The sequence below is a fragment of the Ursus americanus genome, chromosome 21 (assembly GCF_024610735.1).
Source record: "Ursus americanus isolate L20-20 chromosome 21, mUrsAme1.1.p, whole genome shotgun sequence".
NCBI classification, from domain to species: domain Eukaryota; kingdom Metazoa; phylum Chordata; class Mammalia; order Carnivora; family Ursidae; genus Ursus; species Ursus americanus.
The window spans coordinates 43,725,669-43,737,520 of NC_142147.1; the positions used below are offsets into that span (position 1 = coordinate 43,725,669).

Below are 11,852 nucleotides of genomic sequence, written 5' to 3' on the forward strand. Positions count from 1 at the left end.
GGGGAGCATAGGGCATTCAGAAATCCCGGCGTCCCATCCCAGCTAGGCCCTGGGGGACCCCTGCCCTCTTTCTCTGCTTCACCTGTTGTCGGGGGAGGCGGGCGGACAAAGGAAGCAGCATCACGTGACTGCTCATTCACAAAATCCCATCCCATTGAGAAAAGGGGGCTGGGGGCGCTGCGACCGCCCCTTCCCCTCCCGAAGGGCCGGGGAAAACCGGCAGCCTGCAGGTGGGGGAAGGGGCTAGAGCTCGTTGCCTGGGTCCCTAAGGTTGAGACGCCAGGGTCCCTGCGCTAGGTGGTAGTGAGGGGCTGGACGCTGATCCCGATTACTGGGCGGAGGGCTACGTCCCCTGAGCTGGGGGGCGGGGTAAGATGGTTCTGAAGGATGCTGGGGCGGGGAGAGGGAGGAGGAGGGATCAATTCTCCACCTCCCCTCAATCTCTCCCCCTTGCCTTCCTTCGGCTGGGACCTGAGGGAGCAGGCTTGATTTTTGTGAATGAAATGCACTCTGGTTGTGTCTCGGTCGCCCGTTTCTGGCTTCCTCTGCCTCCATCTCCCTTTCGGCCTCTCTCTGGCCATTTCTGGTTCTCTCCCTGCTCCCTGCCCATCTCCCGTTGCTGGGTGACTCAGTGAGCTTTGCATCCGGTCTCATTCATAAATCCGGGAAGGGGTGGGGGGGAAGAGAGCCTGGGTTTCTCACCCAGCCAGTGGCCTGGGCGGCAGAGTGTGGAGGCAGTATAGGGGGATCTGGAGCGGAGTTGATGGGCTCTAAGAAAATACATATGCGCAGGCACCCAGCTGTGAGGGGGAACGATGGGTGGGGCTGTGGGAATGTGCTGAGGGAGGAGAAGGAGACTGGGTTGATAGGGGAAGAGCCGGAGGGGGAAGGGAAGTGGAAAACGAAGGCTATGGGGGTCAGGATGGGAACTATGGGGAAAGGGATGAAGGTGGATATGGAGAGGAAAGGTAGATGTGGAGAAGGTAAGCATGGGAGAAAAGGGATGGCATGAGGAAGAAAGAAGCCACTCTGAAAGAAGGTGGGCATGGGGGAGAAGGCAGGTGTGTCAGAGAAAGTGAAAATCGGTGCCGAAGGGTGCAGTGGATCCAGATGTGAGGGATGAAGAGTGGGGATGAGGGTTGGGAGAACGCTGAATGGGAGAGCAGCACTGCAGCCCGCTGACTGTGTTGTCCCCATCTCCCCACCCCCTCCAGGTACATGGTTCAGGTCCGAGCCGTGGTGATGGCCCGAGATGACTCCAGTGGGGGCTGGCTGCCTGTGGGGGGCGGGGGCCTCAGCCAGGTGAGCGTTTGTCGGGTCCGAGGGGCCAGGCCCGAGGGGGGGGCCCGCCAGGGGCACTACGTCATCCACGGGGAGCGCCTTCGGGACCAGAAAGTGAGCCACCCTGGGGCGTGGGAGTAGGGTGGGGGCATGGGGGAAGTAAGGGGATGGGGCCGGGAGTGCAGAGATGCGGTCAGATCATCTCCCAGCCCAGAAGCAACCCAGGGTGTGGGACGTCGTTTGGAACTGAATATCTATCTTATGGAGAACAAATGGGAGTTTTGAGAATATCTGGGGTATCAGACAGGTCCTGTCCACTGCCATTGCCTGATGGACCATCACAGCATCCTCCTCAAGGCTCTGGCCCTGCTCCTGCTCTGTTCCCCAACCTCAGTCTATTCCACAGGGGCCCTGCTAACACCTGACTCAGATCACGTCCTTCCCTCTGCTCAGAACCCTCCTGTGGCTCCATCTTGCTCAGAGATCCTTACCAGGAGGCCTACACCACCGGCCCCTGTCCGCTCTAAGTATATGGAGGCATTTGGTGGGGGACCATCTGGACGTGTCGAATAGGGTTCACAATCCTACATGTGGGCTCAGCAGGAATATTCTGGGCTGCCTGGCATGATTTGGGAGGACAACGTTGAAGTTTCAGCTGGGGATGTAGTAGAAAGACTTGGATTGTTTGAAAAGGCTTGGGGGACAGGTCACATTTCAGAGCTGGGGTCAGAAGGAATGATGTAGGGGGGTTTGAACTGGTGTTATTTGAATATAGTGATGTTGGGCAAGGATATGAGGAAACGTCTAGGGTTTCCAGCATCCGAGGGGAAAGCTATGGGAGTTTGAAAAGAATTTTGGGTAGCATTTTGGGAGATTTTTGGGGCATCAGGAATAGATTAACAGTAATATTCTGAGCTGTTGAGTAAAGTTTGGGGACTGTTATTGAGTCAGAAGGAGGGACATTGGGTTATCAGAAGGGAGTATGAGGAAAACATAGGGATCAAGGGGTTTGGGGGAAATATTGGGGTGTGAGAGGTGTGCTCAATAAAATTGGGGAGTGGTATTGGGGTGTTGGTCCAGGTTCAGGGGTACACCTAGGGTTGACAAATGACGTTTGTGGGATGCTGAGGTATGCAGATAGGCGGAGGGTTGAGAGGAAGTCACGGGCATGGCTGGAAGGGGGTATCTGACCTGACCCCCTCCTGCCCCTCAGACCACCTTGGAGTGTACCCTGAAGCCAGGCTTGGTTTACAACAAAGTGAACCCCATCTTCCATCATTGGAGCCTGGGTGACTGCAAGTTTGGACTGACGTTCCAGAGTCCTGCAGAGGCTGATGAGTTCCAGAAGAGCCTGCTGGCCGCGCTGGCCGCGCTGGGTCGAGGTGAGTGGTGCAGGCGGTGGGCACTGGAGGATGGGGTGGGAGGGTGGGAGAAGCTGGGGCCCCGGGAACTCACTGTCTGCCTCTCTCCCTGCCCCAGGCTCGCTTACCCCCTCTTCCTCCTCCTCTTCCTCCTCCCCTTCCCAGGACACCGCAGAGACTCCCTGCCCTCTGACGGTGAGTCTCCAGGATGCAGCTCTGCTGGGAGGGCAGGGGTTTATTTCTATTCTCCAAACATTCTCGAGCATGTCTTGTGCATCGAGCACCATGCCACACACTGGGGACACAAATCTGGGCCCAAACGATTAGTGTTAACTTAATGCCCGTTATCCTAGTTTTCCTATGTTACTGTGGGTCTCATATTCATTCAAGAGTATTTATTGAGCACCTGCAAATAAGCAGTGTTTTAGGCACTGGGGCTATATCAGTGAACAGAACAAAGTCCCTTTCCTCTTGGAGCTTCTATTCTAGTGTGGAAAGGCAGAAAATTAAAAAAAAAAAAGATAAGCTGTATCTTTCATAGTAAAAAAATTAATGGCAAGTCCATCCTTCTAGTTACTCAGGGTACCAACCTTGAAGTCATCCTTGAAGTCATCCTTGACTTTTGTCCTTTTTTATGCTCCTCATCTAATCTGTCATCAAATATTGGCTTCACCTTCAAAATGATTAGAATCTGCTTCCAGCCTGGTAGAGTCCAACCTCATCTCCCAGCCGGAGCATCTCACCAGCCTCTTATTGTCAACTGCCCCCCTCCTATTCCCTACTGCCTGGAAGTTCCCTACAGGCAGCCAGAGGGACCCTATTGAAATCTAAGTTAGATCGTGGCCACCCCTCCACTCAGAACCCTTCCAGGGGTCCATCTCACTCAGGGTAAAGGAGAAAGCATATAAGATCCCATCCCATTTGGCCCCCTATTCTCCCTTTTGCTCACTCTGCTCCAGCCACACTAGCCTCCTGCCTGTTACTCCAACACAGCAGGCATGTTCCTGTCTCAGGGCCTTTGCATTGGCTGTTCCTTCTGTCTTGGAATACTCTTCCCCAAATTTCCACGTGGCTCATCCCCTTACTTCCTTCAGGGTTTTGTATACATATCGCCTTCTCAGTGAGGCCCTTCCCGAGTAAGCTGTTCAAAAGTGTGATATCCCAGTGCTCCTTATCGTGTTCTAATTTTTTCCCCATCTTCTAAGATATTTTCCTTATTTCCTTCCTATATAGACAGTTTTCTTTTCCTTTCTTTCTTTCTTTTTTTTTTTAAGACTTTATTTATTTGAGAGAGAGATAGCAAGAGAGAGCATGGCGGGGGGTGAGGGGAGAGGAAGAAGCAGGCTCCTCATAGAGCAGGGAGCCTGACGCAGAGCTCAATCCCAGGACCCTGGGACCATGACCTGAGCTGAAGGCAGTCGCTTAACCAACTGAGCCACCCAGGCTCCCCAGTATAGACAGTTTTCTTATCGGTTAGTTTCTTGCCTGTCTCCTGTGCTAGAATGCCAGCTCCAGGAGGGCAAAGGATCTTTTGTTGCTTTCTTGCTGCATCTCTGAGACCTAAAACTGCCTGATATACAGTAAGTGTTCAGTAAATATATGCTGAATACATTTATTGAATGAATAAATGCACATAATGTCAGATGCGATTTGGCATTTGCTGGAAACAGTGGGAATTGCTGAGACTTAGAAGAATAAAACTGGTTCCCTGGCAGAAAGGCGGGAATCGCAGGGTCGTGGGAGAGGTGGGTGGGGTTACAGAAATCATGAAGACAGGTCCCCAGTCTTTGGCGCTTCCACAAGAAAGATGCTGGACTTCCCATGCTCCATCTTACATCCTCACAATGGCCTGGCATGCTGTGGGTGCTCGATGAATGTTTACTGAAGATAGCAAATGGATGAAGTCAGAATGACCCCCCCAAGTTACAGAAAAGAAACCGAGGGTCTGAGAAGTGATGTTTCAGTTTGGAAAGGACAGGTGGTTTGGCTGGGAAGGAACACCTTCCTGGTGGGTGGAGCTGCCCTGGTCAAGGTGTGGGGGTGGGAATGAGTCAGGAAGGTGGCCTACCGGCCAAGGGAGAAGGCTTCTGAGAAGGGAGGAAGATACTTGGATGTTCTGAAGGTCAGCAAGCTGAGCGGATAAGAAGAGGGGGTCTGATAATAAAAACAGTCACCATTTCCAGCTCTCTGTACTTCAAGCATGTGTTATCCCCTTTACAGTGGGTCCTAACCACATCCTTATGAATAGACACTATTATGATCCCCATTTTACAGAGAAGGAAACTGAGGCTCAAAGAGATGAGCTCACTTGCCGGAGGTCACACAACCAGTCAGTGGCAGAGCCGGGGCTTGCACCGAGGCCGGTCTGGCCGCAGAGCCCTCGCTCGCCATGGGAGGGGGTCTATGTGAGGGCACCGGCTGTGCCGGGGGTCCGGCTCTGAGGCCGCCACTCTCCCCCAGTCCCATGTGGACAGCGAGTCCTCCTCCAGTCACAGCCACCAGGAGACGCCTCCCACCGCAGCGGCGGCCACCATCATCACCATGGAGTCAGCTTCTGGCTTCGGGCCGTCTATGTCCCCCCAGCGCCGCCGCTCCTCCGCTCAGGTGCGACCTCCCACCTCCCGCGGAAGTCTGGGGCTGTGGGTGGGGGTGGGGTCCTGAAGTAGGTGGGAGCTAAGACCCCAGAAGGGCAAGAAACCGCAAACAGATCTAGGGGATGGTTGGCTTGATTGAATTCACAGCAGTGATGGTGGGAGGCTGCTGGGGGACTTAGGTTCCTCTGAGGGTGGGTGAGGACATTCCCTGTGTCTCCCGCGGGAGATTGTGGAAAGTTCTGTGTTCTGAATTCAGAGGGGTCTGGGGGACGACTTGGACAATTCTTCGAGTATATTAGGGAGTTTTTCATACTCGTGGAAGGCGTTCTTTAGACTGCTTACTTCATTAGGAAGGGCGTGGGCTCCAAGGGGGTTAACGCTCCCTGGGGACTGGATTCCTGCGTCCTAAAGGACATGGCTGGGGTCCCAAGCTCCTGGACCCGGGAGTAGAAGGGACTGGGTGCTGGGATCTCCTGGGTCTTGAGAGAGGACGGGACTGAGAGCCTGGATCACTGGGTCATTAAGGTGTGGGCTTGGTGCCTGGATTCTTTGGTCTGTTCTTGGATTTGAGAGGAGCGGGCTGGGGCTTGGAAGTCTGAGTGCCTGACCCAGACCCTCAGGGTCCCAGCACAGCTTCCTAGGATGAATGAGGCCTGAAGGCTGGGTCTTTGAATTCTCAAGTCTTCTGAGACTGGGATGGATTGTGGTGGAGCGTGGGATATCACAGACCCTGCTAACCTGTTCTATCCCTTCGTCCCACAGAGCTACCCTCCGCTCCTACCATTCACGGGGATTCCGGAGCCCTCAGAGCCCCTGGCCGGGGCAGGGGGCCCGGGCTGGGGCGGCCGTGGCTATGAGGATTACCGGCGCGCCGGGCCGCCCGCGCCCCTCGCCCTGTCCACCTGCGTCGTGCGCTTCGCCAAGACCGGCACATTGAGGGGCGCAGCCCTGGGGCCCCCCGCCGCACTACCCGTCCCTCTCGCGGAGGCCGTGCCCCCAGCGCCCCCCGCTCGCCCACCCCCGGGCCCAGGCCCTGCCCCAGCGCCGGCCAAGGCCTCCCCCGAGGCGGAGGAGGCGGCGCGCTGCGTGCACTGCCGGGCGCTTTTCCGCCGCCGCGCCGATGGGCGTGGTGGTCGCTGCGCGGAAGCCCCGGACCCGGGTCGCCTGCTGGTGCGCCGGCTCAGTTGCCTGTGGTGCGCCGAGAGCTTGCTCTACCACTGCCTGTCGGACGCCGAGGGCGACTTCTCGGACCCGTGCGCCTGCGAGCCGGGGCACCCGCGTCCCGCGGCGCGCTGGGCTGCGCTGGCCGCGCTCTCCCTGGCCGTGCCCTGCCTCTGCTGCTATGCGCCCCTGCGCGCGTGCCACTGGGTCGCGGCGCGATGTGGCTGCGCCGGCTGCGGGGGTCGCCACGAGGAGGCGGCGCGGTGAGGAAGGCCTGGTGGGTCCGGTAGCTGCACCGAGGACCCCAAATTGAGGGTCCAGGACCCTGGACTCTGTTCGGACCCCTAAACCCAAACCTAGGCACACCCGGAACTTGGAGCTTGAGTTTGGATTGAGAGACCCCAGACCTGGAACCTGGACCCCAAATCTAGGACTGAGAGACCCCAGACCCAGCTTCATTGGGATGTCTGTCCAAGAGGTCCCAGGCATCCTGAGTCCTGGCGTCCCCATCCTGCCACCCCCCTTCCCCGACCTAGACTGAGGAGATTCCAGGCATCCCCGAACTCTTCACCTCTGGCAGACTGGGGAGCATATGTATCCCTGAGAGACACAGGGCCCTGAGCCCTGACTCTCCCCTGTTCAAATAACCAACCTAGACCCCATCATGCCTGACACCATGAACCCTCAGATTACAGTTAGTCAGTCAGGAGTTGCCAATACCTGACCCTGCCTGCATACAATTTCTCCCAGATCTTGAGACCATAGAACCCAGATTCACCCCAAATGGTCCCTGAATGCTCACCTAAAACTTGGGGCCCCCATATCTGAGATATTCTTGTAGCCCCCAGGACCCCTGAGGCACCAAACCCTCTTAAGATGCCCTGAGTCCATAGGTATGCCCAAACAGATGTTCTCTGACCAAAATGACTTGGGAGACCCATCTCAGAGCCTCTCCAAGATCTAGATGTCAGACTCCAAGATGCTTTGGGAGCCAAGGATCAAAGACCTCTGTAGACCCACTCACCCCAAGCCAGTATTCCCAGAGCTTTGGATCTCAAATATAGGACTCTGAGGTGCCTTGTACTCCCAGAGGTAGTACTGAAGGCCACCTACACGTTAGGGCCCAAGGCACTAGCCTCAAGTCCTCAGATAACCCTCTTTCAAAACCCCCTAGACTTGGATTTCAAGCCCCAGAATGGCCTGGAATCTTTGGCTGCTTTGTACCCAGATCCCCAACCCCCTAAAGGCTGGAAGCCCAGCTCCCAGATGATGGGATATCCATGGCAACCCAGACCTCTCTCTCACCCCTTGGTCCCCAGCTCCCGGATGACCCCAAGGTGCTTTGGGAGCCCTGGTTCCAAGACCCCAAGGTGCCATTGGTCCCCCAAATTCAGGGCTTAAGCCTACACAACATTGGGATTGTCCCTGACTCAAGACCTTGGTCCCTCCATACCAGAGACAACTGAGGTGCTCCAGGACCGTAGCACCTTCAGATCCCAGATTTCTTTGGACTCAAACCTCTTAAGCCTCATATTCCCTGAGACCTGTGGCCCTTGAATCCTGTTGTCCATAAGTCCCTGAATCCCCAAGGTCCCAGACCTCTGAATTCAAGCCCCAAGGGCCTCAGCCCCAGCCCCCAGCATCTCACAGAAGGACTCCTTTACTAGGGTACAAAACAAACCAACCAACCCATCATCTTGAGCTCATGTTTCTGGATTCCAGGACCACCCCAGAACTCCCCCACTCCCATCTCTAGGACCTAGCATTGTCCTAGATGATCGTGCAGGCTGCTCACTAAGCAAAGACACACAGTCAGGGTGGGGGTGTGGTGGAAACACTGCACTCTGCTGGCTGCACTGTGCACAGAGTCACTTTTTAGGCTAGATATGGCACTACACACACACACACACACACACACACACACATACACACACAGTCCCCTTGCACTCTGCCCCAAGCCCAACCTTAAATTAAGCCCCAGCCCTAGTCCAAACTTTTTATATTCTGCCCTGTTAACCCCTTCCCTTCCCCCTCAGAGTTGGGGGTTGCCTGTGAAGTTTGAAAGCCGGTTTCATGGCCCTCTGTGATGCCACAGTCTCTTTTCCCTGAGTGGAATGGGACTTTCAGGGTACCTCAGATCTGATGGCCTGAAGCAGAGGATCGAGGTCTTGGAGCCAGACAATCTCAATGCTGTATGGGCTTGGGACTTGCATGTGGTCCCAGGCATCTGGAAATGTGCACTTACCTTTCTTCATTACCCACACTTGGATGGCCTTGTAGGGGTTCAAGGGATAGGTCAAGGGGGTCAGAGGGCTAGATCCTTCTGTCACTTCCTTTAAATTATTAACTATTTATTACATCCGGAACCTGTGAGATTCCGCTCTCCCAACCAGACCCTGGGATGGGTGAGAGAAAAGGGGGATGTCCCTCCCATCCCCACTCTGCCCAGCTCTCGTCACTGTCAGACCCACCAGAGCTGAGGGCGGAGGGACGGGGGGGCTGGGGCGGCCTGGGTCCCCATCCCCCTCTCTGTGCCTCGGTCTCCTCCCTTCCGTGGTGGGCGGGGGGGAAGCTCCATTCTTAACCTACCTCGTTTTGGGGAGGGGTGGGACGGGGACCAGAGTGCTGTAAGGTGCTGTGGGATCTGCGGATGAAGCGGTGGGAGCTGGGGAAGGTTCCCCCGGGTCCCGCCTCCCAGCACCACCTCTCCCAGGTCTCCCAGTCCTGCTCCCTGCTGATACCCACCTCTGATCCATGATTACTCTTCATCACCCCCAAATCAGGGGTGCATGGAGGGCTGACCCTGGGAGCCAGGAAGACCTCAGACCCTGGAGCCCCCAGGCCCAATTTCCCAGCTGCTTGCCCCTCAGATTGGATGCTTGGCCCCCAGACTTGGGGGAGGCACCCCAACATTTATCTTCCTGATCTTGATTCCAAGCCAGTCTGTGACCTCAATGTTGTTATCGTCAGTGCAGGCTGCCATGGTGGGGGAGGATGGGGGCCAAAGACCCAGCCTTGTCATTGGGGAGGGGGCATGAGATATTTGCTCCAAGAAATGTCTGTGACAAAGTCTCAGCTTGTGTCCTTTATTTGCACTGATGCACCCCATCCGCTCACCTTCCTGAACCACCAAACCAGTCTCCTAACCAATTTGTCCTTTCTCCTTCACATCATTTAGTCCCAAGCAGACCCTCCAGCTGAATTTTATACATTCAGTCACTCATGTACACTTACCGAACACCCATCATATGCCAGGCCCTGACCTTAGCACCGAGAATAAAGCAAAAATCCTTTCCCACGAGCAGCTTATGAACTTTACAGTGAAGGAGACAATAAATGACATGTTAGAAATATGTGCTATAAAGAAAAGTAAGTGGAGATGGGGGATACAGTCATTTTTAGCCAGGGCTATCAGGGAGGCCTTGCTGAGGAGCCAGCATTTGAATAAAGCCTTGAAGGAGGTGAGGGAATCCTATGGATGTCTGCAGGAAGAACATTCTAGGTAAAGGGGAACTGTCCATGCAAGGCCCTGAGGGAGAAGCATGTCTATGTAAGTCTGACGGACATCAAGGGAGCGAGTGTCTGGAGGGGAGGAAGCAGGGGGGAACATATTTAGGGGATGAAGGCAGAGAGGTGACAGGGCAGATCTGTCAGTCCTTGAGAGGCATTGCATGGATTTTGCTGGTCACCCTGAGTGAGCTGGAGATAGGGAAAGGCTCCAAGCATGGGAGGGCTGTGACCTGACTCAGGTGTTTACATGTTATCTCTGGTTGCCTGTGGGGAAGAGACACGGGGGGGGGGGGGGGTAGGGAGCAGGGAGGAGGCCATTGTCATGATCCAGGGGACACAAGGGTACACAAGATCGGTGAGAACAGTGGAGGCAGGGAGAAGTGGGCAAGATAATGGATCTATTTTAAAGGTAGAATCCACAAATTTAGATACAGAGTTTGCAAAGAAGAAAGGAATCAAGGCTGTGATTCCAAGGTTTTGACTTGAGCGATTTTAATGTTTTATTAAGGTCAACAAATGGTCCTGAGTACCCAGACTTGGGGCAGGCAGCCCTATGGAGGATTATAACAACAGCAACCAAAAGAGTAGCTGTACCAACAGTGGTAATAGGTTAAGTGATTAAAAGCATGGACTTTGGAATCAGATGTGAATTTGAGTCCTGGCACCACCACAAATTCACTCTGACTTATCCTGTCTGAACCTTGTCTCTCCTCCCTAAAACGAACTAAGATACTTAGCCTAGTAGCACCCACAAAATCCTCAATATATGTTATTAATTGAATATCCCTATACATCTACTAAACACAGGACTCTCATCCTTACAACTCTTAAATAAAAGTAAGTTTTATCCCCATTATACAGATCAGAAGCAATTTGCCAGGGATACAGAAGTGCCGAGTAGTGGAGTCCAGCCCTAACCCTTGTTTGCCTGACGCCCAGGGTGCAATCTCTTAATCACGACAGTATATTGCACCTGCTTCCTCTCCAAGGCCTAGGGAGAAAGAAGGGTGAAGGCCCAACCGGTGCATTGTGATCGATGAGAAGGGCTGGTGTGTGTGAGGGGGCGAGCCGGGCTTCCTGATTCCCTGACGTAATTCCAACCCTATGTTGGAAACGAGGAAATAAGTTTCTGCCTTTGGAGCGGAGTTGGGAGAACAACACTTGGTCTAGGGCGCTTCAAGAGCAGAGGGAATCTGAGCGAGGCTGAGAAAAAGGAAACCCGTTTCTTTTTTTTTCTTTTTTTTTTTTTTTTAAATATTCAGCAGTTTATTAAAGGCTATGATAAAGAATACAGATGAACAGTCAGATGAAGAGATGCATAAGGTGAGGTCCAGGAGGTTCCTAAGTATAGAAGCTTCTGTTCCCATGGAGTTGAGGAGTGTGACCCCCCTGGTGTGTATGTGTTCACCAGCCTGGAACCTCTCTGAATCCAATCCCCTGCTTTTGGGATTTTATAGAGTCATTCTCACGTATGCATGTTCGATAAGCTCCATTTCCAATTTCTCTTCTTCTGGAGGATGAGGGGTAGGGTGCTGAAAGTTCCAGGCTTCTTATCATTGTTGGGTCTTTCTGGTGCCCAGCCCCCATCCAGGAGCCATTCAGGAGCCCACTCAGAGTCAACTTAATGAACAAAAGACGGTCCTAGTGCCCTTAGCATGTAGGAAATTACTAGGGTTTTTGGCGGTCTGTGCCAGAAAAAAAATAACTTCCTGATTTGGATTGGGGAAATAAAAATAGGCTCATTATCTGAACACTCATTAATTTTTCAGGAATGGGTTAGAAAAAATCCTACCCTTATCTCTAGTCTGTGAATGTGTAGTAACAGTAATTCTTGTATGTTAATCTTTCATAGGCCTTCTGTGAGTCTGAAGTTAGCTAGGAAGTGATTTACTGTCTACCAACTTCAGATTCTGAATCTTTATTTTGTTAATGGAATTAATAAGAA

The 11,852-nt window shown here is 53.7% G+C and overlaps 1 protein-coding gene across 1 annotated transcript; it reads left to right on the forward strand.

The window, feature by feature from the left end:
• The first annotated feature begins 979 nt into the window (after positions 1-979).
• On the forward strand, positions 980-9,437 carry SPRED3 (sprouty related EVH1 domain containing 3). The gene is made up of 6 exons (XM_045785921.2): positions 980-1,061; positions 1,215-1,395; positions 2,495-2,663; positions 2,761-2,837; positions 5,103-5,246; positions 5,999-9,437. The coding sequence occupies exons 1-6, from the start codon at positions 1,009-1,011 to the stop codon at positions 6,662-6,664; spliced, it is 1,290 nt and encodes a 429-aa protein (XP_045641877.2). The 5' UTR covers positions 980-1,008; the 3' UTR covers positions 6,665-9,437.
• The last annotated feature ends 2,415 nt before the right edge of the window (positions 9,438-11,852 follow it).